Source organism: Lytechinus variegatus, chromosome 5 (genome assembly GCF_018143015.1).
Source record: "Lytechinus variegatus isolate NC3 chromosome 5, Lvar_3.0, whole genome shotgun sequence".
Classification (NCBI taxonomy): Eukaryota; Metazoa; Echinodermata; class Echinoidea; order Temnopleuroida; family Toxopneustidae; genus Lytechinus; species Lytechinus variegatus.
This window is the reverse complement of record NC_054744.1, coordinates 12124440-12150187: the sequence shown is the minus strand read 5'-3', so window position 1 is coordinate 12150187 and position 25748 is coordinate 12124440. Positions and strand designations below refer to the sequence as shown.

The following is a 25748-nucleotide window of genomic DNA, read 5'->3' as shown; positions in this document are numbered from 1 at the left end:
TTCTGTCATAGATGAAAGATGAAAGGTTGTACTTACATATGAATAACAAGAACCCATAATTGACATCACAGTTTGAGAACAATTACATATATACATACTAAAATACATTTTAGATCACTTTTACCATAAAGTGACAGTCATCTCAAAAACTTGAACATGATGCTCATAATAATGGACATAATCATAATGCCCATAATCTTTCCCTTGAATAAAACTTTGGACATTAAATATTTTCATGAAGGTTATGATGTCTCGACTGCAAATATGTTTTGATAAAATTAATGCTATTTTATTTCTATATTTTGTATATTCATCAGGGCCATGTACAAGTTTCAAACAAACATATCAGTTTATCATATGCTAGTTGGATCACTTGGATCAACTTGCTATTACTATCATACAATCATGATTGACTTTAAAGGACAAGTCCATCCTAACAAAAAGTTGATTTTAATAAAAAGAGAACAATCCAACAGCGTTATGCTAGATTAATTTTTCTCTATTTATTCAAATCCACATTTTTCTGGGGTGGACTTGACCTATAACTTTAAAATAGCAATTTTTTCCAATCTAAAAAAACAATCCTCAATATTTGAATGATCAACAGGAAGGAACATGTTCTGGGCCCTGTTGCATAAAAGTTTCCATTATGGTAACTTTGCCATCCAAGGGTATCTTGCATGGAATCCTTGATTTTGATTGGCCGTTGAGCCTTGTTACCATAGTAGTTAGCATTGTTACCATAAATAGTAACTTTTATGCAATGGGGCCCTGGAAAGGTTTGGAAGCATTATTAGATCATTACCTTCATATATCTGCCCTGTGGACAGGAGGTACAGATGTTGTTCCTATCACCATCGGCACAAGAATCACAAACATCTCTGTCACAAGCCTCGCATCGAGAGGTCAACGTGTTGCCAAACTGACCACTACCGCATTGACTGACACAAGATGAACCCTGTGGAAGAAGGGAATGTAGCGCTATTTTCTATCTGAATATCAGTTGGCTGATGGATTTGAAAGTGTTTGTTTACAAATCTTAGCTTGGCTATTAAAACAAAGGAAAATCAACATATTTCATACTCTCTAAAATCTGGGAAAGAAGACACAGAAATTAACAAATAAAGAAACAAGTAATAGGAAGGAATAAAGAAATTAAGAGAGAAAGAAAATAAAGGACAGGCAGACATACAGAGAGATGATAGATAGATAGATAGATCTAGATCATATAGGATTAAAATAAATAAGTAAACTAATAAAGAAAAAAACAGAATCGACAGTCAGAGACAAAAAGAAAAAAAATTAATGGAAGAGAAAAGCAAATCTATGAAATAGAGGAAAACAGACAAGGAGATCTAATGACAATTCTAATTCATACATGCATCTCACTGACATATATGGGACCCAACAATGCTGACCTCAAATTTTGTCATGTGACATAAGATCTTGTGTCACTCGTTTTTATTTCAACAAGGACATTTCCTCATGCCTGATTAGTAATGCTACATTTGCATTTCATCTATATATCTGCCTTGACAAAGAACAAAATTTTCTCAGAATACATACAACAAAACAAATATTAAAACGGTTCTGGTATCTATCTAATCACCAATCTTGCTTCCAAATCTTGCCAGTCAAAACATAATTGAATTTCTTTCATTCCATTGCTTCTTTTCGTCACAATAAATGATTTCAATGACGTCAAGCATTCCAAGTTTGTCTGCCAATTTGGGTGTTGGCAAACCATACTTCAGACAATATTTATCAACAAAACATCCCTCAGATAGGGCGTTGGTGACAAATATTCCTCGCGAACAGTCCGCTAACACTTTTACATCCTCCGTCTAAACTCTTTCTGGGAAACTGCAGACGCAAATTACCATCAGCGCAAAAACAAATACAACAGATGGTTTGAAGTGTTCCCTGCTTAACCCCCATAGTGTCACGAATCACACTTTCAACTGCAGCCTGCACCAGAATCATCCATTTGAAAGGGAAAGTCTTAATTTGATGGAAATTAGCATATGGTTGCATTGATCTGTCTGCAACCCAATATGACATCAGCTGGTTCATTGATTAATAACGGTGAAGGGCATTTTACTCTGTGCAATTTATTCAGCTTTAAAAGGTCAAGAAGAGCTCAATCTTACAATGTCCTTTGTTAATAGTGCTAAGAGTCTACAACTCTGCATTTGAGTAGTATGCATAAATGACGTGACATTTGATTTAGCAAAATTATTCTTAAAATTTAGTAATAAATCTAATGTGTAAAAATATATGTTTTCATATGAAAATGACATTTTCAATAGAAATACAAGAAAAAATAGGCCATTCTTTAAAAACAGAATGCACACTTTACCTAAATATTTTACTCTTAAATAGTGGAGCAGATTATCCTTTTTAAAAAAAAGTAGTATATTGTGCATTTTGAACACTGGATAGAGAATTTTACACTTTTCATAAATTTTCCGTTTACCTGAAGGAAAGAGGGTGCTTTACAAGCTGTACATTGGTTTGGTGCACCCACACACTCTAGACAGTCAGCGTCACATGCAAGGCATTGTGGGCCGATGGCGTAATATCCCACTTCGCAGCTCTCTTTACACGCACCTGTTGCTCCTGTTGACGTGAAATGAAAGAAAACAAAATCACTTGAATCTGCATTTTTGTTAATTAGTGACAAAATTCATTTTATAATTCCAATACCTTACCATATGACATTACTTACAAAGTATATGTTGAAGTATATGACTGAAATGTAACCAAACCTCCCATACTCTTACTGAAGTTTTCTATTTGTGACATGTGAGAAATTGAATTTTTGTTATTCTTAGTTTTGGATACAAATATAAAATGGAAATTTCTCTTCTCAAAAACTTGTATCTGTGCTTAGAAATCTTCTAAAATCCTTTCGTTTTACTTCTTCATTCTCTCTTCTTCGGCACTCTTCAAATTGGACTTTATAAATCACATTACTCTTATAATCATTATTATTATCATCATTATTATTATTATCATTATTATTATCATCATTATTATTATTATTAATATTATTAGTATTATGATTATTCATTATTATTATCGTTATCATTATTATTGTTATTATCAGTAGTAGTAGTAGTAGTAGTAGTAGCATCATTATTATTATTATTATCTACATTATCACTATTATTATCATTGAAAATTTTAAATATCTGATTCTAATGGTAGTTTTGAGCAAGCCTGACACTAGGTTGAGAAAATTGTTTCTCTCAAATTACCAGCTCAAATGATAGATAGTCTTATAACAATAATAATAATATGATTTATAAAGCACTTTTTCCAGAGCATACAAAGCCCTGATGTGATGAGCATTAAACAGATTTAATTAGGATACCACACCCCAAATTTGCACTGATATCAGCAAAACACAAGATCGAAATTAAGTACATTAATCTATCCTTTATTATCTATCATTTTTTTTCTCTCTGGAGAAACAAACAAAAATCAAATAACTGAATGAGAATTTGATGCATATTAAAACAAAGTCACTACATGACTTAACAAATTTACAATTGCCTTTGCCTGGAAATGATTATAGACAAGAAATAAGACATACTCGCATCACAGGAAATAATTTACACACTCATCTAAGATAGAAGAGAAGTAATAGTAAAGTTTTGCAGAAATTAAAGCAGCACAATATCAAACTTTCATTTCTCACTTTTTATTGAGTCAATGAAAAATTAATCCTCAGTCAGATATAAAAATAAAGCCTAAAGAAGTCTGATTAAAGTTCAAAGACACTTTACATGATGTGAAAAAATATTTGATTAAAAGGAGTTATTGAAAGAAAACTAATCAAACAATGAATGATTGAAGCATTTTCTGTGATTGTTCTTTTTTAGTAGCTATTTTGTATATTGTCTGCACAAAACGTGGTTTCCGTGCATAGAGTTTAAGGTGTGTCTGTGACGGGTGTTTCATCATCCAATAGCACGGGCCCCCTCATTATGAATGGAATAGCCCGGTGTGAAACTGAATGGGTGGTTTGTATACAAACAGTACTTCACTACTATACTGCAGACATACTGCTCTCTCCCTCCCGAATAGTCATCACATTATTACAAGGTGAATTTCACTGGTGCATGAGTGTGTGCTCAAAATTGAACTGCGAGTGAACCTTCCATTTTTTTTCTCTCTTTCACAGACAAGAAAACAGAAAAGAAAAACGCACCCTGATGGCGATACTACATCATGCTCCTGCAATAGTGATTACTCTTCTTTTTTTTCTTCTAAAGAGATCTTGAGGAGTAACAGAAGACAGTTTAGAATATGCTTGCATGCAAATGGGGAGGAAAAAGTCTGAATAGTGAAATGATAATTTGACTGGAAAAAAAAATACCAGGCTGACTCATATTAGTGCCCCTATTTTCTACAATTAGGCCTCAATGTAATTCTAATGTTAAAGGAGCGTATGATGACATATTTAAAGTGCATAAAATGGTACAGTGTATGTATGAATGTATTACTGTCAATTTCTCATAAAAATAAACAGTATAGTTTCCTTATTAGTTTCCAAGCATTTGCCTGGGCCTCTTAGAATGCATTTCAATTAAGTATTGAAAGTATAAACTCTTTTTGCCTAAAGACACAATATTCTACACTTACATTTTGGGTTAACCACATTTTATCGTTTAGAACCCTCAAATGAAAGGACATCCTGCTAAAGTGAAAGTGGTTGATGAAGATTCCTTGAGATTTGAAACTTTTTAAAGCTTTTCTTAAGTAAATAACATCTCAATCATTAGTACTAACCAATAAAAGAAGTGGTGTTAAGAAGTTTTTCATTTCCTGTTTGAATATATGACTAAGCAGCTTTTTTTTTGCAGAAAACGTGCATGAGTTTGCAATTTTTCAGAGTGAGTGTGGAACAAAACCAAACAAATATAAAACGTAAATAAGCTATATAAACAATGACAATTGTCATGATTTTATACTACATGTAAAATGAATTGTATCTATATGCTCCTTTAAAGGAACACTAATAATAAATCATTGATTCAACAATAATAATTGATCTATTATTTCCAAGAAATAGGTAATACAAAACCCTCACAATACCACACCATTTCAAAAATAGGTCTATTCACAATTTGGTGAATGGTAGTGCATAAATCACAAAAAATAACAATGCAATAATATATAGATCTCGGCATATTTAAACAGTTTGCTGAATATGGGTAGTGTGCAATCCTTTTGTGTTTCATTGTGTATACTATCTACGCTAATATATACTCCACCCGGTCCTAATTTCACATTTCTGCGAAACCAGTTCTAGATGATGAACCCACAAAGACCGTGCGGTAACTGAGGTATTTGAATTGGAGACTGGATGGAGCTTTCTATACAAAGAACGCTTTTCCCGCCAGCCACAAGCTAATGGCTGAACCATTAGGGCGAGTTCTCACACATCTTGGAATGCTTTGTAAACAATAAATGGTCTTGTGTTTCCACCCCTCCATTCTGTCTGGGTCTACATGGACCTCCTGTGAAGCAACACAAAAGCCCTTTTTATCCACTTCCTCATTTTAAACCATTGAAAAGTGTTCTCCAGCATACTGCATTTCCTTGGCAAGTTTTTGTTATGACCAATGATGTCAAGGTAGCAAGTAAATATTAAATAGTTTTACTACAAAAGTAGACAGAAGAAATGAAAATCTTTATAATTGTATGTTTTATTTGCAATTTACTAGAATTCAAAATATTATTGGGAATATTTTATAAATTCAAAGTAAGATTTTGAATCAAATTTCATACACTTTTGAAGAGCAATATGAAAGTCTTTTGGCTTTTAGATGCTTCCAATTAATATACTGGGTTTCATCATTTTGATTGCAGAAAATGCAATTAAACTTAAAATATGGAAGAGGTCAAGAGGAACATTTTACGGGAAGTCCCCTTTCCAAACCATGCCACACAGAAATCAATCTTTCGCATAAGAATTCAGGAAGTTTCAGGATATTGCTTTGTTGCAGTTTCAACACATTTTTTTTTATCATTACTCTCATTACTTGCTCTGGTGGCAGGGATGTTTATTTTGAGGTGAAGAAAAATGTAATATATACTGGTATGCCCACTATTTGGATCGCTATAGAACGCATACCAGAACCTTTTCAGGTTTTAATACAACCCTGAAGAGGGGCGGCATTACTTTGGAATACTGCCAAGCTGTGCATGCATATGGAAAGAAACAATGAATGTGAAGGCATTTTAAATATTCATCTTGTGATTGCATTCCTGACAAGCCCAGGTCACAGACAAAAAAAAACATTCAGATACTCCACAAATCTAACCACAAAAAATCAAAGTTCTGCAGTAAATATTTCACTGGGTTTCTAAAAAGTGATTTGTAAATGTCAAAACTTGCTTTTAGAAATCTATCACTGGGCCCAAGAAGAATATATACAAAGGATTAAAAAAAATCTATATTTAAGCTGTCTGATCTGTTTGATAAAAGATCTCACCCTTTCTAACTTTCTGCTCCACTAGACCATGAGCAGAGTCCTAAACAGTTGCTATCATGGCTGACCTACCATCATTATAAAAGTATCTTAGTTTATTTCTGGGTTAATTAAAATTTGGCGAGGGAGTTACCTTACATACCTTATCATTGTTGTTATTATTGATGTTATTCTTGTATTTGTTCATTTGTACTATCACTACTTCTATTCAAAAACCTACAGTTGTAGGTAAATACTAAAATAACTTTAAAAATAACTATTACCATAAGCACAATTATTCTTGCTGAACTAATACTACTAAGTTCTATTTCTACTACTACTGATAATAATAATGATAATTTAACGATAATAATCATAATAACAATAATAATAATAACAATGACAACAATGAAAATAATAATGTTTTTATCAAATAAAAATGATATTGTTATCATTACTAGACCTACTACTACAACTACTATTGCTGCTGCTGCTGCTGCTGATACTCCTTCTCTGAACGTTACCTTCATTAAACTGCTACCAATGATACCTTAATCCTTCCCCCCCAGAAAAAAAAATCATTCAATAAAATAAATAAATAAATGCAAAATTTATGGTGCAATGAAAATGAAATCAAATGATGCAGTTGATAAAAGTTATAAAGAAAAAAATCATTTCCCCCATATGTATGCAACAATATGCAAAAATGAGACAGGCATAGAATAGTGCAAATTACATTTAAAAAAAAAAAGATGCCCAAATGCATGCCCGAGGACCATATGTGTTAAATGAAGCAAAAGAGTAACAAGCAGAGGAGGATGTGCGAGAAATTGAAAATGGAAGGAAACTCATGCAGACTTACCAGGGTGAACAATAGTTCTTGTAGAAGAGCCATAATTTAAAACTGCACGAGAACAGGCAAGGGTTTCAAAAGCACACAGATAATTTTATGGAAATAATAGACACCTTTAAGCATTGGGAGTTCAAATGAATTTGGCACCTCACATGTTTAACAGTTTAATATCATAATCTAAGGACCATGGAATGTTGGTTTCGGGAAAGTGAACTTAGTAAAGTAATGACTGCAAAATGCTCTATCAAGTTATTCAACATTTATAGATGGGGTATTTTGAAACCAAAGAAATATGGGGAAAACATTAGAAAAATATAGAATTTAAAATGATTTTCTCTATTATTGTACAGCCTGAGCCAAATCTATGATCCTCAGATCAACTGGCTTCATTAAGTAAATAGAACACTAAATGGTTTTGAACATTTTATCAATGTCTCAGCTGTACTACACCACTGAATGCTGAGGCAGGATGCAGGGGATATGCAAAGCTTGTTCAATCATACTAATATCAAATGTATTCAATCAGTACTTTCATTTCCACATTATCAAGAAAAAAATAGGTACAGAGTGGTAATGAATTTGTATCAGCCCCGAAAATGTCATGAAGCAAAGGCAAATATTGGGATATTTTCAACTTTAGGCCGAGGGATCAAGCTTCAGCTTCTCGATGATGGACTTCAAATTTTACAAGGTTACATGTAAATTCCTTGCCAACCCCTTGTTAGTGAAGCACATCGATATTGTGTTCATTTTTTATCCATGCAAACATTGGAAATTGATTAGAAATCATGTGCATCGCATAAACCCAGGATTAATCGAACAGAAGAAAATCAGCAACAAGGCGACAAAAGGTATATTCAAATAAGCAAAACTCCCGATTGAAATCCATTCCATAACAACTGAAATCAATACTCGGAATAATTATACAAAGAATTTCAATCACCACAAAGATGTCAAATATGGATCAATTTACACACCAAATAAAATGACTTTTAAATTAGTGTCATGCAAATGGAAAGAGTCAAGATCATCATCATTGTCAGATCATCATTTTCGTCATCTCGTCATACCCAGAAACAATCACTATTATCATGAATGACACCAAGAGCATTAACCTTTTAATATACTAAATCATCATTGCCACAACCTTTATGATCACTATCCACTCATTAACCATTACCGTTATCTGTGCATGCAGATCTATTATGCACACATATTGTAAACATAGGGATATCATACTTTGAATACAGAAATTGGATTGCACATGAGCTACATACGTGTGCATCAATGGCTATAGTTCTGTGTGAAATCACCGTCACATTAGCATCACTAGCATCATCACCATATTATCACAACCACCACCACAATCACTATCAAAATAATCACCATTTACCAACTCCTTCTCCATCACGACGACACTCATCACCATCCTTATCACATTTTTTTACCATCAACAACATAAAATATCTTCACCACAAACACAATCATCGTCATAGTCATCATCAACATCCCCACCATCACGACCATCCTAATCACCACCATAATTGTAACCTCCTCAACCACCTCCATCCTCATCATGGATACGAGTACCACCACTATCATCATCACCACCACCACTATCCTAATCATCACCATCACAACCATAATCGTCATATCCACAAACGTCCTTAACCTGACCACCACTACATGTACCATCGGCCATCCCCATCTTCATCAACACCGTTTCCATCATTCCAACCTCCATTATCACCTCCATCTTTATCATCCATGCATTACCACATTACCTTCTCCATCATCTAACAAACGAATGAAATATTGAATAATCTCTTTCTGTACTCACCAATAGATAATGACCCGGAGCACTCGACGCCTGCATCTTCGTGGTGGTAGCAATTGTTTTGACTGAAGGGACTTTGAACACAGTTTACCAATTCATCCTCTGTACCATTGCATCTTAAGTCAGACATCAAGATTTTACCTAATTCCAATATAAGAAATAATCGAATGCTAATGCACTTGGCCCAGCAAGTAATATGAAAAAATCTACCATACACCTTGATATATTAATCAAAATGTAAAAACAACTAAACAATATCACAATTCATGTATTTTGGATTGCAATTTAATTGCTAGTGTTTTCAGCTTTTGGGATGCTCTATAAATCTACAACAATGCCATACTTTCATTTAAATATTTATCAGTAAAATTGTACATAAATTTGGTTTTATAATACCTACACTTCATCTCATGGTCAAATGGTTAAATAAAAAACCATACTTACATGGAAGAAATGAGATAAGTATAAAATTACAACAAAAATATATTCTTCGAAAATCATGTGCACAAATTGCCTGTTAGTCAAAACACTAAAAAGGAAATAGATCTCTTCTAATTTGCCATATCAAACTTAAATTATTTAAGTTCATTAATGATTAATCAATTGGAAAGAATCATTAACTGCTCAGCTAAAAAAAAATAGCCTCAGGTCTGATGATTGAGATTACAAAATAAAGAGAAATCAACATACCTTGGCCTGGTCCAAATCCTGGAGCTCTAACTGCAGCCACAGCCTCTCCAAAACCAAGTTGCCTGCAGACAACTTCTGCATCATGAATATCAAAATCGTCATCACATACCGTTCCCCAATCTCCATTGACGTAAACCTGGCATTGGAAAAGAAAAACAAACATGATTTGCAACGAATGGGACTGTTATTACAAATTGTCATGTCTGCTACGGCCATATCCATGAAATGAGTGGGTTTTTTAACTTGAATGACGTTTAAAATGAAAATGCATATTGCTGAAATAATCAGCATTGCAACTTACCTCAACTCTTCCTTCAAAAGGCGTCGTTCCATCCACAATTCTGATCGGCAAATGCTTGGAAAGCAGCGGCTCCGTACAAGTCGTCACGCACCTTCCGTTCTGTAGAAAAGTACCGTCCAAACAGCTGGAGCATACGTCATTCGTATCCCCATCCATGCAGTTCTTGCAGTATGGGCTGCACGGCTGACAGGTGCGCGTTCGAATATCGCCATAGAAGCCAAATCCACAGTCCTCCAGACATTGGTCGGAGCGGAGAAAGCGTGGCGCGTCGCAGGTCATACACCTGTCGGAGCGCTCCGAGCATGTTTTACAAGTGACGTCACAAAGTTGACATTCCGATGTACTAGGTACCTGGTAGAAACCATCACCGCATTCGCTCACACAAAGACGGGAAACATCTGGACCAGAGCAACGAACTCCTACAAAAATAATTTATAAAAAAAGAAATAGAAACGATTATCAGAATAGTAAGAGTAGTAATTTGTCAGTGAAAAATAAAGGAAGCATTTTTATAAAGATGGATGATCTTTTCAATAAGAATAAATGCAAAATATTATGAAAATGAACGAAATTAAATGCATCATGATTACCTGCATCTTCAAAATGACCGCATCCGCTGGTATACCAGTTGCCATGACTGCAAGATTGGATGCTGCTCTCATCACCGCGACAAGTGATGCCATCCAGCAAGATTGGAGTGCGAAGAGAAACAGGGGTGAAACCAGCATCAGCAGCATTAACAGCTTCTATAGCATCACCTGAATGAGCAATATAAAATTATAACAATCATAACTGGACTAGATAAGAATGATATTCAGTGTGAACATATGAGACAAAAATGATACATGCCACATTCCTCTTCCTCCTCCTATAAACCGCTGACATCTGTTTGAGATGTGTACACGAAAATATGGGCCGCCCAGTGCACCCCTCTCCCGCTCAAATCGAACAGTATAATAATTGGTGATTATTTATGGACATACCAAGTTGGAGCTCTCGACAAATCACCCTCGCTGCATTCATATTCCACTCATCATCACAGACAGTTCCAAAGACGCCGTCGTGCAGGATTTGGACCAAACCTTCGAAATCGTTACGACCACCGGTCAATCGAATTCGACCACGCGCTGGACCTCGGGAGAGCAGAGTACCACAGCTCTCTTCACATCTGAAATAGGGATGGATTAGTGGTGAAATATGTAAGGATTCCAGGTCATTATTATTGTGAAATATATCGAAATATATCATTTTCTGAATATTATGTCAAATCTATCTCACAAAAATTAAGTTTTGTAATAAAAGAGTGTCGAAAGTTTTGCTCGCTCGCAGGAAGCTTTTCATAGATTTCGCCCGATATACGCCACTTTCTGGACCCCTTAAACATTTTTACTCATTTCGCCACTGAATTGGCAAAGCTGTTGTAAAATGTGATATTTTTTTCTTGCTTCTAACATTATCGTTTCTTATTTGGGATTTGGCTATCAAATATTTTTTTCCCATGTAAACCACAGATAGACGGATCGATGAGCGACGATATAAAGCAACATCAATCTAAATTAACAGAGGAACGCAGTCAACGATTTTCAGAACGTTGACGTCTCTAAATCGCAAATAAACTTTTCCTCAAGACAAAAATAACATTTCTCAGATAATTGAATTCATATTTCCTTCGCTAGAAACAATGCCACTCATGCAGGGAACGCAAATAAAGACAAAGACGACATAAATATTTGCCGCAATTATAAACAATCTCGCCTGCATTACACAATTCGATATAGCAGCAGTGCTGCCTTTGAATACGGCTAATAAAAAGATCTTCAGAGAAGAAAACACTAATATGATAATAAAATATATCCATTGACCCAAAATGACCTTTGACCATGATCATGTGACCTAAAATGTGCAAAATAATAATTCATACTTAAGACATACTGTGCAAAACAATAATTACCCATAATTCGTGAGCTAGATCCATAAACTTTCTAAGTTATGATGCCAATTCAACACATATTCCCAACACGGCCAGAGTTCATTTTACCCTTTAAATGACCTATGATCTTGGCCAAGTTCCTGAAATACACACAGGATATTTAGGGATACATGGTTACTGTTTTGTCCAAGTTTCATGAACTAGATCCATAAAACTTTTAAAGTTATGACAATTCCCAAAAAAAAACATGGTCAAAGTTCGTTGACCCTAAGTGACCTTTGGCCTTAGTCATGTGACCTGAAATTCGCACAGGATCTTCAGTGATACACTATTACCCTTATGTCTAAGTTTTATAAACTAGGTCTACATACTTTTGAAGTTATGACAACATTTCAAAAACTTAACCTTGGTTAATATTTCGATTTTGATTCCTCCAACATGGTCTAAGTTCATTGACCCTAAATGACCTTTGACCTTGGTCATGTGGTCTGAAACTCTCGGCAGAATGTTCAGTAATACTTGATTATCCTTATGTTTAAGTTTCATGAACTAGGTTCATATACTTTCTAAGTTATGACATTTCAAAAACTTAACCTTGGTTAAATTTTCAATTCTGACGACGTCGCCGTCGTCGCGCCGCCGTCGTTGGAAAAGCGGCGCCTATAGTCTCGATCTGCTATGCAAGCGAGACAAAAATGCATGGATGATGGTAATGATACAAAATGGAAAATGGTTACCCTTTTTAAAATCAAGCAACCGATTGTTATTTTATTACAAGTCTATTATGTGAGACAAATTTCACATCCCGGGTTCACATCATAAACTGTTGACATTTCCCTATTATCTTTATTCCTTTTTTACTGTCGTATACGACCAAATATCCAATCAATCCATTAGGTGAAGGCTCTTAAAGGATTGGGGGAAATATTTTCACACCAAGATGGCTGAAAAGAATTTGACCGAATTTCTTTCATCCAGAATCCAGTCTGGATTAAGCAGCGTTCATAAAAGAAACTTCGCACCCTCTGGTAGATCAAGTGCACCCAGCGGTCAAAACCCTGGGAGGATATTTTTATTACAAAATAGAATAGTCCAAGCCTACTTCGTGTAATAAATAGGTCATTTGTTGCATGGTGTAGATATAATCTAAAACGAACACACGCTGCGGGACATCATATACAACGGAAGTTTGGGGGTAAATAACAGCTCTTCCACAATAGGGATTTACAAAGACTTGGGGGTTCAAGGACGGTTTCTATATTTCTAGGTCAAAAACGTGATTAAAAGTTATGTAAATCAACTTAATTTCCTCACTCTTTCATAGAATATATCAACTGGCTAGTTTTGCTTGACTTTCTGATTACTGCTCAACATTCGAGTTTATGAAAAAAGTACATCTCGATTTATAACCTACTAGTATATACACCCGTTGCAACTTCTCTATCTCTCTTCCTCTTCCCTCCCTCTGACTTTATTATTAATTTCTTTTTTCGTTTTCACCTTTACCATTAAGATCACTATCATACCATCACCATTAACATTATTATCATCATCACCATCATCATCGTCATCAATTTCATCATCATCATCATCATCGTCGTCGTCATCATCTTAATCGTCACCATTATCATCCTCGTCACCATCATCATCGTCGTCATCATCATCATCGTCATCATCATCAACACAATCATCGTCCTACTTATCTTCAGAATAACCACTCACACCACCATCTACGGTATCTTTCTCCTCTTCATCATTAATACGTCTATAAGGTTCAGGGTTTACATGCCTCTCAAAGCAGATACAAAATCACCTACATGCCCTACCTACAGTGGTATTAATGTGAACTTCGCTGTTGTATCTTATTTATAGAAATGCAAACTCAATGTTAACAGTTTAGACAGTACATCATTGTAATTTAATTACCATGACCATTAAACTAATCATTTTATAAAAATACAAGAAATGGAAGGCAAAATACTATATCAATCCATATTCCTCAAATTGATATGCACATTGTGTTCTCCCAGAAGTGATGTAGTGTTCTACTTCAATAATGTGATTTTTTAGCTTAATATTTCTTCATCACTTACTTGTTCCCCAGCAAATAAAATGGGTCAGGACAACTTGTGCACCTGTCTGCACTTCCAAGACACGTCTTGCAAGAAGGGACACAAGTTTCACACCTTCTTGTGACATCATCACCGTACAATCCTGGACTGCAGTCCGGGGTACACTGTCCAGATTCCATGTATGGTTTCTCGTCCGGGCAGTGTGATGAAGCACCTCTTCTTGTAACTGTATCATCAAAAACCATACAAAAGAATCAGTTATTATTATTACTACCTAGGTTTGGCAGTGCTATGTCGATCGATCTGTTAAAGTGTTTTACATCCATGTTATAATCCTAGTGTATGATTGGTCAAAAGTTGTCAATTTAAATGTATTATACGATTTTTGAATAAAAACATGAATATTAAAAAAATTGTCAAGTGAAATTTAAAAAAAATGTTTTCTCATTTTTTATCTGTGTTGGTAAGAAATTGATTATTATCAGCATAATTCGATGTTAATTGATGAAATACATGTATAAGATGGGTCGAACTCATAAGCCCAATTCCAGACAAGATGATCGTCAGGTTAACAGCAAGCATTTCATTTGCATATTCCCACAATCCAACTTTCTCTCTCTATACATATATATATATATATTCCTTTCTTCCCCCTCTCTTTTCCATTATCTCTTTCTCCCCCCCCCCTCTTCTTCCCTCTCTATCTACTCCTAAATTCTCTCATGAGCTGTAATTACAAGTTGGTGACGCACATCATGTGAATATAAAAAGGTTTTCTTTGCGATGTTTCCATAATGTAGGACTTCATTAATAATTAAATCAATATAATGCTGAAATGAAGCAACATTTTCATTTTACAAAAGGAATGGTGAATAAAAAAAAGAAAACGGAATCACGTATTTTGTTCGATGATTTTCTATGTTTATCATAATCATATCTAAGTAATTGGAAGCGATAGAGACGTATAATGATAATGTGATATGCGCTCATAGAGATATACATCTCTATGTATGCGATATACAAGAGCTGTTTATCACTTTTATTATCATTATTATGATTGTGATGATAAAACTTCCTTTTCTCGGGGAGCTGTAATGGCATGAAAAAATAATGGCAATGTACTCCGTGAGCTGACAACTTTATGCTAAGGCACCATCTTCACTCCAGCACTATACAGATGACACAATGATAGATAGATAGATAGATAGATAAAATGGTTTATTAAAAGATCATCGCAGCCAAAGGCCGAATTGTGATCAATTTTACAAACATGCAAGTTACATACAAAGTTCTCATACAAAGTATCGTAATATTCTCTTAAAATGATACACGAACCTGTTATGTATACTATGTGATCTTAGAGAAGAAAAAAAGTCAGTGGAGAAAAAAGAATGCAGTGGTAGGTGAGCGAAAAGAAAGAAGGAAACTAGAAAAATGTAAATGGAAGTTGTGAAGGTGTAAGGGAATAAATGGAGAGAATGGAAAAGAGAGGAGACAGAAAAAGGAGGAGAAACCAGAAGGAGGAAAAGAGGAGAAAAGATTAGATCACGTTCATCACATCTTGACATGTACACACCATATCCTATCGCAGATGGTATACAGTAAGAAAATTGCAGTGAGATTTGAATAAAAAATAAACTATAAAAACGTTCAATATATTAACATAGTAAAAAGGTAACATGATAACAAACGATGTAATTGAACTGTGGAATCGTCAAAATACAAAGTAAAACAAAATTAGATTGATTACATGTTATTTAAAAGATTAACAAAGTATGGAAGAGAACTACATTGGAAACGTTTAGTTTTGCATTTATATTGTTGATATTTCAATTGTGATCTTAAAACATAATTACATTGCTGCCTAAGAGGTAAACTATTTGTAAATTGTGGATGTTTGGCAAGAGAACTGGCAAAGTCAAAACATAACTGTTTACGTCTTGCCTCTAACGAAGAAATATTGCACGTTTCCAATGCGTTAGCATAGTCTTCATACTGGAATCCAAGCATTATCTTGCAAGCACGTTTCTGGATATTTTCCAAGGCAAGTACATGGCTTTTAGATAGGTTACCATTGTAAACCGGTACTCCGTAGTCTAAAATTGGGCGAATGTATCCTTTATATATTAAAATAAGGTCATCCAAAGGTAGTCTATACTTTTTAAGGCAACGAAGCATGTACAATTTTCTATTACATCTTTTTATAAGATCTGATACCTGGCTATCCCACTTAAGATTAGATTGTATGAGAATACCTAGTATTTTTGCTTCGTGAACAAAATTTAAATTATTATTTCCAATGAAAAATTGACTTTCTTCAACATAATTTTTCATAAATGTTATAACCATAGAAAAACATTTAGATGGGTTTAAGGTCATGTGATTTTTCAAAGACCATTGATGCAAGTCGTTGATTGCATTTTGTATATTAGACTGAGATGAAACTTTACGGCTTTCAACAATAGTCAAATCATCAACATATTTATAATAAGGTAATTCAAAATTATTGCATAGGTTACCATTGTAAACCGGTACTCCGTAGTCTAAAATTGGGCGAATGTATCCTTTATATATTGAATTGAATAAGGGATTAATAATGTTTTATGTAATCCTCTGTTCACTCTTCATGTTTTGAAGTTTCTTTGATATCGTCTGAAACTAGACACAAGTTGCAAGCGTTGCTAAGGGATTTTGATAATGGATTCCAAGGGGACATTTTCAGAGAATCGTGCCTACGTCAGCCACCACGTAAGCTTATTATAGTCAAAAATGATATTGATATGCTATATCAATACTTCATTTTTAAAAAAAGGAACAATGTAACGTATCAATTATGGTCAATATCTTCCACAGAAGCCAAATTCATAACACCATAGGAAGAGTAGACATTGCTTTTTTAAATTAGATTTGAAAGAAAATGATATGAATCTAAATTCTACAATATTCATTTGGTAAATCAGACGCCCGTTATACAACATAGTGTTTTACCCCAGTAACAACCAACGATGCGTGGGAGTGATGGATAATGGTCATATTTGTATGACTATTTCAGAAAAAATTTTACATAACTGTATAGCCATTTTTATCTCCCATTCTCTCTTTCTCTCTTTTTTCTCCCTCTCTATATTATTATCTATCTATCTATCCAGTTCTCTCAAACACACACACACATACATACACACCCCGGTCATTCTTCTTCCTTCTCTCTCCCACTCACCTCATCATTCACATCACATCCTCGAAACATCCTCGTCCATCAGACGTACATAGTATGGCCTCATCTACTATGTCTACATCTACCCATGATAGAACGTGGGCGACGAGAAATCGTCAGCATATGTTTTATTTACCGTTTGATGGGGGTAATGGCAAGACGCGCTTGTTTTATGTCAGACAAATTGGGCCTAGTAATGTTGTGTTTTATATCAAACGGTGCTGTCTAGGTTGGATGAGGGAAAATACTATCAAGATTCACTTTAAAGTGCTTTACCACTTGCCCGAGAGTATGCACTTGCATTTACTTTAATTCTGAACGACCACACCCTAAATTGCACCAGATATAAGGATGAAGTGACAATGTTTGAATATGTTTGATTATGTTTCCAATCAACAGAAAAAAGATACTATTCCAATGTCTTCACAAGGCTACATTTCCTTTGGCACATTCATAGCTCGCATAATGCAATTGTATTTCTCTATCCCTCTCTCTCTCCCTCTAGCTTTAGAATGATGCAGGACCGATGACGCACATGCAAATGTGATGACGTTGCGTAGACAACCCATACCCCGTCACTCTGTTCACCATTAAAGATTGTATGCCACCCCCCCCCCCCCATCTCTTCCGAGAGTCCCATATCTTGGCCGACTCCCTTCAAATTAGATGTACACCATTTACATCATAAAATCAAGTGTTACCAACCAGGGAAAGTGCACTGTATACTTTATTAATATATCCAATGATTACTTTTCTTTTCTTTTCTTTTTTTTCTCAATATTTTACGTACCATTATGAATTATTTCTAATTTCAAATAGCACAACATTGAAGCAATTCAGTTTGTATACATGCAATTGGGTATAAAACATTTGAAAATAATGAAAATCCTTTATTTGACCCTCGGTTTTAGAAAATGCACTCGATTCGAGAGAACATAATTTCTTAACCCTTTCTCATCTACTTGCCTTCGTCATTCTCTCCCTCCCCTCTCTATCTATGTCTCTTTATTTTTTTCCTATTTTTCTCTGTCCGTCTCTCCCCCTATAGCTCCATATATAACAAACATTTATTTTCTACCTAGACCCACCCCCTCCCCTCTCTCCCTCTCTATCATTACTGAAACAGTGAACCATACGTAAGTTCGAGAAATAACGTTTTCCGAGAACTTGTGATATTTTTGCTTTCCATACAAGCTCTTAAATCCGTAAATCCGTAGTACCCATGGCAACCGCCGTTCTGATTTAATGTCATGGTGGAATAAAAAGAAAAGATATACTACAAGTAATCAGCATTGGGTCATGAGTTTGAAACAAATACTCAGATTCAGTTTATCATATTTTCCAAAGCCGATTTTATTATGATGATAGAATGAATATTATCATCAGTTATAATTACCTTATTTCCCGATACAATCCCAATCTACTTATATTAAGGGGGACTTTTATTACCTTGGCTAAAATATTGTGAGTTTATCTGAAAATCGCTTCTCTTTTTTATTCGCATGCAGAAATGGCGCGAATATTCTACTGAGTTGACAATAAGATATCATAACCCATTGTATAGGCCTATCAACCCCGGCACTCATCAAAACTCATCTAAGTGAAATATAATATAATTGTCTGTTTCCACAAAAATTTATCGTTCCAAAATCTCAAATAATCAATGAAAAGGGGGGAACAAGCGGTCATCGGGGATTGTAAATGATCGATGTATTGACCGAACTATTTGATTCGAAGCATGCTCTAAGGTAAAATCGAACATGATGCAACTATCCCATTGTAGTCGTGCATTCTCAGGCGGTACAGACAGCTAGACATACTTGTGGTTTCGATTAACAAAGCATTTTCCGGATGGTATGTATTTGCTATTCAGTCGCTTGCACGACAGGGGACGACCACATAGACATATTTGGCGCTGCCGTGCATCTCGAGCTAAGTTTCGTTTTGATGCATTTATTTACGCGCCAAGCTCGCTTCGCGCGCGAAATACCTTCGTGGAAAATGCAGACGACACGCTTGTGTGTGGCAGTTCGATTGTTTGTATACAAAAACGACCTTCTCATCTTGAAAGTCAAGCCAAAGCAGAGGCATGGCAACGTCCGGAGGGGGGGGGGGGTAAGTTTCCGCGCCAACTTCACAAAACCAGGATGCAAACCACGTGGCTTTTAATAAACTTAAGGATGTGAATTCCAATATGAAAGGCATAATTCTGTGCTTCCCCTGCGTAGTAGAATATTATTTGGTCAATTTATTTGTCCGTATCCGCACAGGATACAATTATATTTTTTTTAGCATCGAATGTGTTTTTTTTTGTCTCGATGTTTTTGGTCGGTGACGACGAGTTATCTCAAGATAATGGTTTGACTGGGATTTTTTGGCGTTCACATAATTATATATTAATTCTTATAATGAAGAAAAACTTACCAGCACATAGTGTCATCTCGAATTCTCCTACAATCCCAATTATTATTAGTATTCTTGTTACAAAACTTGCCCTATGAAATAGCAACGCCATGTTAAAAGCACTCCTCCACGCTTCAAGCCACTGAAACAAAACAGAAAATAAATATCATTGTTATAATAATTTTTATCTTATATAATTTTTTTCATATTGTAATTTGGATTGTATCACAATTTTGAAATAGAACATTATAATTGATGGTCCCCAAGTGTTGGGAAATGGTTGGGAAATTATCTCGGTGATGAATGAGGCCATAAATTATGATAAATTGATTTGCGAAACTTAATGACAATGAAATAATATATTAGGTCTCTATATATTGAGAGGAACGTTTCCTTTATTTGCTTTTCTGTTCACACTTCTAATTTTCGATCTAAATTTTCCAATTCAAACATTTGGGCTAGACCTATATAATTCCAAATACATCAGTAAGTTGAAGGCCCTACTCGCCCCCACCCCTTCTCCCCTAAAAAGAGAAGAAGAAAAAAACACATAGAGAAATAGATAGAAAAAATAGAGAAAAACAATTAATAAAATAGAATGTGATTAAAATGAACGTCAAAACATATAATAAGCCTACGTCGGTCGACTCCAGATGTTCTACGAATCGCCTAACAACATGCTTTATGAGAACTTTGTCCATAATCTAACAGCATTCATGATTTTTATTAACTGATTATAAACTGTAGCAACATTTCCTAAACAAACTTTACAATAAATGCGAATAAATTTTATTCTTACCTGTAACGTATTCTGTCACTCGGCAAGGCACTGGAAATGTTATCCGTATCTTGTCCGCTCTTGTCTTCTCTATATAAACGGGATTAATAAAAGAACAATCTGTCGACAATCTAATATCCCCTAAAACAACTTTTTTATATTAAAAAAATATGGACAGAAGAGAAATTGATAGTAGTCTGTGAGAAAATCAGAGAGATTTAGAGCAACGTGGATACCAAATCAATACGTCTTCTCGGCGTGATCGAAATGTTTTGTTTTGAAGCACCACGAGAACCGGCGGAATTTCACCGGCGAAATTTGTAGTAGTATAGTGCGTACTATCATTTGTTATTATTTACACCCATTCCATTGACTGGGTTAGCGAACGTCGTAGAGAAACCGGCTCATTTGCATTCGCTCCGCCTACGCTGGACGCGTCTATTGTGAAAGGGGAAATATGATTTTCGTAATCGGCTGTGAATATACAACATGCATCACCTATTCACGATTATTTGTATTTGAAAAAGGGTATATAAATTAATGCCAATCCTCTTTATTATCTATCCAGCCTTATTTTGCTTTTGGGACCGGTTAAAATATTCCTTTATTACCCCTATTTCTATAATGAATGTTCCATCGCTCTTCCCCATTCAAGAACGTCTGATGCAACAATTAAATTCTCACGATGGGGCTAGATTGCTTCGTACGGTACTACTGCACGTACTACACACTAAGCATTTTGCAGTCCCTTGTTCAAGCTTGTCTGGCGAGAGGCCATGGTATTTCGTTGGGGTCAGCAAACTTTTCAGCAAGTGTTATTGTTTATTTCTGAATGTGTCCCTATGTTTATTCGCATGAAATAAATTATTGCGCTGTGCAATATTATTCGACATGGTCTGGAAAGTTCTACTCAGACGATGTTTGAGTAGGTCAACCAGGCTGGGCATAAAAATTCAGATTCTCTCTTTATTTTTTCTTTTGGACGTGACGGTAACAGGATGAGGAATCCATAGAAATAATTAGAATAAATTTCTTGGAGACTTCCGTATATAAGTATGTTGAAATACATGTAGAATATAAATCCCTTGACGAAATCAGAAAGTGCATCTGACCTTTTTCACTACTAGAGCTGCACATAAATCAAATGATGGTTTCGCTACAGACCATCAAAAGTAAATAAATTCAAGATCGAATACTTTGACAACTAAAGCACGATTAAAGCGATAAAGATATGAACAATTATTATTGCAGTGCGCTATATATAATGTTATCCAAGCCCCATTCACCAAAGTTTTTTTTATTATGAAATGTTATAGAATATTTGTTATGAAATGTTTGTTTTGAAATATTTTTAATGAAATTTTATAGAACTGTATGTATTATATTGAGTATATAATATTTTGAACATGTATTTACGCTGTTATTTGGATTATTGGATTTGTTTGAACGGAAATACATAAATCTAATCTATATCTCATTTATCTATAAATGTAATAACATAATCATGCTACCTTTCTTGTTGTTTTTTTTTGGGGGGTCGAACACAATGTATGTTTTTGCTTTCAGAATTAGTGCTTCTTTTTCTGTTTATCTTATGTTTTATGCTGTATATATTTCTACAGCTTTTATTTTCCTTTTTTTTTCATAGGCTATGAAAAAAATCTTTGTATCAAGAGAGAGTATCAGTTCCATTTTCTTTCATCACACATATTTGTGAAAAGTAAATCACTTGTTACGACAATGGGGACAAAATACTTGACCAGTTCTCTTTTTATAAACCACACGACGTCCAAGTCCAAAAAAAGCATGAATGCCTTGAGAGGGTTATCACCTTTTTTCACTGAAAATAGAATTATGCACTATTTCAATGATTATTTACTGGAGCGCTGTCATTGATATTTCTAACAAATCATATAGAGTTATTATGTAGATATATGAAAGATAAGCATGACAAAATGCGTTTTTCGTGGAAGAGCGGTAGTAAAGAGATTCTCCGGGTATATCATGCGGGTTTGTTTTGGGGGCTATATATAAGCACTATACTCTGTTCTATAGTGATTTCTGTTTCACCTGGATTGACTTTTACTGGTCTTTATATAATCATCCATCTCTAGTTTTCAACAATGGTTGACACAAAGATCAAGTTAATTAAAATAGTAATGCAGGGTGGCCGAATGCTCGTAGATAAACCTCACAAAAATCATCCATAAACAAGCAAACTCAAATCAAATTAAACAGCTATAGAAATCGCCAAATTAATAATAATTATGAAAAACGTAATTGCGGCTGAACTGAATAATTCAAAATAAAGATGTCGAAAGAAGAAGTCCAGTGATGCTCTGATCCATTGGCCTGAAATCCATAACTCACTTGGCATTGGTTTTAAACATTATGTTCAAGTACCTGTATATTCACAAACAGTGTCACATGATCAATCTAAACAATAGAGAAAGAGGGAATAGAAGAAGGCGAAAAGGCGGAAGAACCAAGAGTGCAAAAAAAGGTGAAAAATTATTATATAGGATAACATGAGTGAAGGGAAATGTTCTGGATATAAATAAAAATGAGACATTAGAAACATTGATCAAAGATATACTTTGATTAACTATTTATTGCAGCGCAGGGAACCCATACTATAACAAGCCGCTTCGCTTTCCAGTGGGTTCCCTTTTTTCATTTCTGTATAATTTTTGTGTGTTCTGCTATACATTGTAACTTTTGTTAAATTTTGGAATGAAAAGAGAATAAATGCAATCAATCAATCAAACATTTTGAGCTGCATGGAGTTGGAATGGTAATGGCAATGTCCGAGATATAGAAACAAGTGTGACAATGGCATAGAAATGGAAATTTAAGAGAAGTATGGGGAGCAAAGCAAAAATAGTCGATTAGATTAAACACAGCAAAATTGAATACTTTCAGTTGTATCATGCAGAGAACTGAAGAAAATGCGAAAAAAAAATATGAAAGCTACCCTAATGACAGGTGTTATCTGCACGTATAAACTGCATACTTTTTATTTCAAAAATAAATATATTAACCAAACAGGTGAAACATGATCCAATGTACAGATATTAAAAGAAAACTCGAAAAACATGAGAAATGTTTTGAATAATCAAATGAAAATGTTTTTTTCCTTTAAAGGTCGATAAAAAAATGAAGCAATAAACTTCCTTATACACCCATGCTTCTATAAGTACCTCAAGATAATTACATATAATAAACTAATTAATGTCTGTATAAGAAGACCTATCATCTACCAATTCTAAAGCGAAAGTTCATTTCCACTGAAAATAGTCGTTCATTTTTTTTATTTTCATTACTTGCCTAAAACTGAAGCTAACGCCAAATCGATAAATCATCTTATATGAACATGACTTAGATGTATTACGTTAATCTCATACCTACCTTCCTTCCAATACCGACAAAATATCACGATGACTTCCAGATTTAAACTTGGAGGTAGAAATCAAGATTGGGTGTCCCATATATGCCTGTCACTGCTCACAGCGATCTGCAGCACGCATCACATTTAGTGCAGGTGTTACACCATGTAAAAGGAACCCTCGAATGATCATCAAGGGCCTTTCATGTTACGTAATGCTACAGGCACGATCGCGACACAAACGCGGGCCAATCAAAGCTATGAGGTTATTTGCCATTGGCGGCGGAAGCAAACAAATTTAGGGGAGGTCCACCTGAAATTTTGGGATGGACGCAGGTAAAAATTTGACAAGTAAAAAAAAGAAAAGTTATCAACCTAAATTTTAGGAGTGGATCAACAAGAAAATTTTGACAAGCAAAAAAAAAAGGTCATCAACCTAAATTTTAGGGGGGAACCACAAACTTTTCAGGGGGGTCCACGTGAATTTTGGGGGACGCAGAAAACAAAATTGACAAGCAAAAAAAAAAGTTCTCAAAAAAAAATTTAGGGGGGACCAACCAACGTCCCCCCACCTCAAATTTAGGGGGGGCACGTCCCCCCCCCCCCCGCCTAATATGTTATTTGCAATGACTTACGATCATTCGGCTTGGATTCGGATTTGTTGGACTGTGCATGAACCTGGAACAAATTTTACCCACTCCTCGATCCTCTTGGGTCAAGGGATGGTCATGGGTGACTGCTGCAATCAGGTATACAGGCAAGGGATACCCCCCACCCCTTCATTACATCCCGCATTACATCAATAGGGAAGACGTGTTCAACAGATAAATAAATGCGTCTGTAACAATTGGTGTATTGTGATTAACTATTCGAACTATTCTATTCACCCCATTGTAAAAAGGAACCCAATTAATTTGTAAACATTGTTGTTATGGGACGGCGCGCCGATCCCAGGGTAAAATTAGGAGCAAGTCATTGGGCATGATCGAAGCAGGATCGAAGATGATATCGAAAGGGTCCTTTGTATATTGGGGATTTACTTTGGTGGGTTGACTTGTTAATCAACAATAGTTGAGATTAACCAGGTGAATGGCATCGCACCAGAGTCGAACCATCAACTAGCGACAAATCGAAGAAAGGGTACTAAGATGACCCCCTGTTGCCGTCAGAAGGAGTTGAGAGGGGGAGTGAAACGGATGTATTGATTTTGATTTTTGAAAACTCCGTGGGTAACGTTGTTTAACAAACTTTATGGTCTTGAATTGATATCATTCACAGAAGTCCAAGCAAGGGGCTCCATAAAGGCACTTGACCATCGTACGGTAGACCCATACCAATAGTGCATGGTAAGAGGAGGACTAGGTGGCGTACAGATGGGGACCTTGGGGTCGCTTCCCCCCCCCCCCCAAAAAAAAAAAAATCACGACCAAGAAAAAAGAAATTAAAGGAAAGGAAAGAGAAAAGGGCGAAATATATTTTTCAAAATATTCTGTCAAAATTTATCACAAAATTGGATTTGGGTAATTTTTGCTGGCTCGCTTCGTTCACTCATCTTTAAAAAAAAATCACGATACGCCATATGCCCCCTCAATAATCTTGGCTCATTACGCCACAGACTGGTTGCCATGGTGTTGTGACAAGATCCCCAGTGTTCTGTGTTTTTTTTAATCCATGTTCTCCAGTATGTAAAATCAAAATTCATTTTTCATGGATGACATTGCATAAAAACATGACAAAAAAAAAAGCAAAGTCTGTTTTGGAACAAACTCGCCCTAAATTCATTGTGCATTCGACATACTCTAT

At 35.1% G+C, this 25748-nt stretch overlaps 1 protein-coding gene and 1 long non-coding RNA gene across 2 annotated transcripts in view; one reads left to right on the top strand and one right to left on the bottom strand.

Annotated features, from left to right (window-relative positions):
• LOC121415361 (deleted in malignant brain tumors 1 protein-like) overlaps nucleotides 1–24154 on the bottom strand; it is a 40534-nt gene extending 16380 nt beyond the window's left edge. Inside the window, exons 1-12 of the mRNA XM_041608544.1 lie at nucleotides 23969–24154; nucleotides 20582–20650; nucleotides 19804–19924; nucleotides 14187–14391; nucleotides 11147–11331; nucleotides 10754–10921; nucleotides 10164–10582; nucleotides 9863–9998; nucleotides 9176–9313; nucleotides 7345–7386; nucleotides 2477–2619; nucleotides 806–958 (exon numbers count right to left, since the gene is read on the bottom strand). Of these exons, the coding sequence (XP_041464478.1) occupies nucleotides 806–958; nucleotides 2477–2619; nucleotides 7345–7386; nucleotides 9176–9313; nucleotides 9863–9998; nucleotides 10164–10582; nucleotides 10754–10921; nucleotides 11147–11331; nucleotides 14187–14391; nucleotides 19804–19894 (1680 nt within the window). The 5' untranslated portion in view covers nucleotides 19895–19924; nucleotides 20582–20650; nucleotides 23969–24154. The remainder of the gene's footprint in view (nucleotides 1–805; nucleotides 959–2476; nucleotides 2620–7344; nucleotides 7387–9175; nucleotides 9314–9862; nucleotides 9999–10163; nucleotides 10583–10753; nucleotides 10922–11146; nucleotides 11332–14186; nucleotides 14392–19803; nucleotides 19925–20581; nucleotides 20651–23968) is intronic.
• Nucleotides 15510–16739, top strand: LOC121415362. Its single transcript, XR_005970003.1, has 2 exons — nucleotides 15510–16232; nucleotides 16680–16739. It is a non-coding gene; the product is annotated as an uncharacterized LOC121415362 (long non-coding RNA).
• Nucleotides 24155–25748: the final 1594 nt, after the last annotated feature.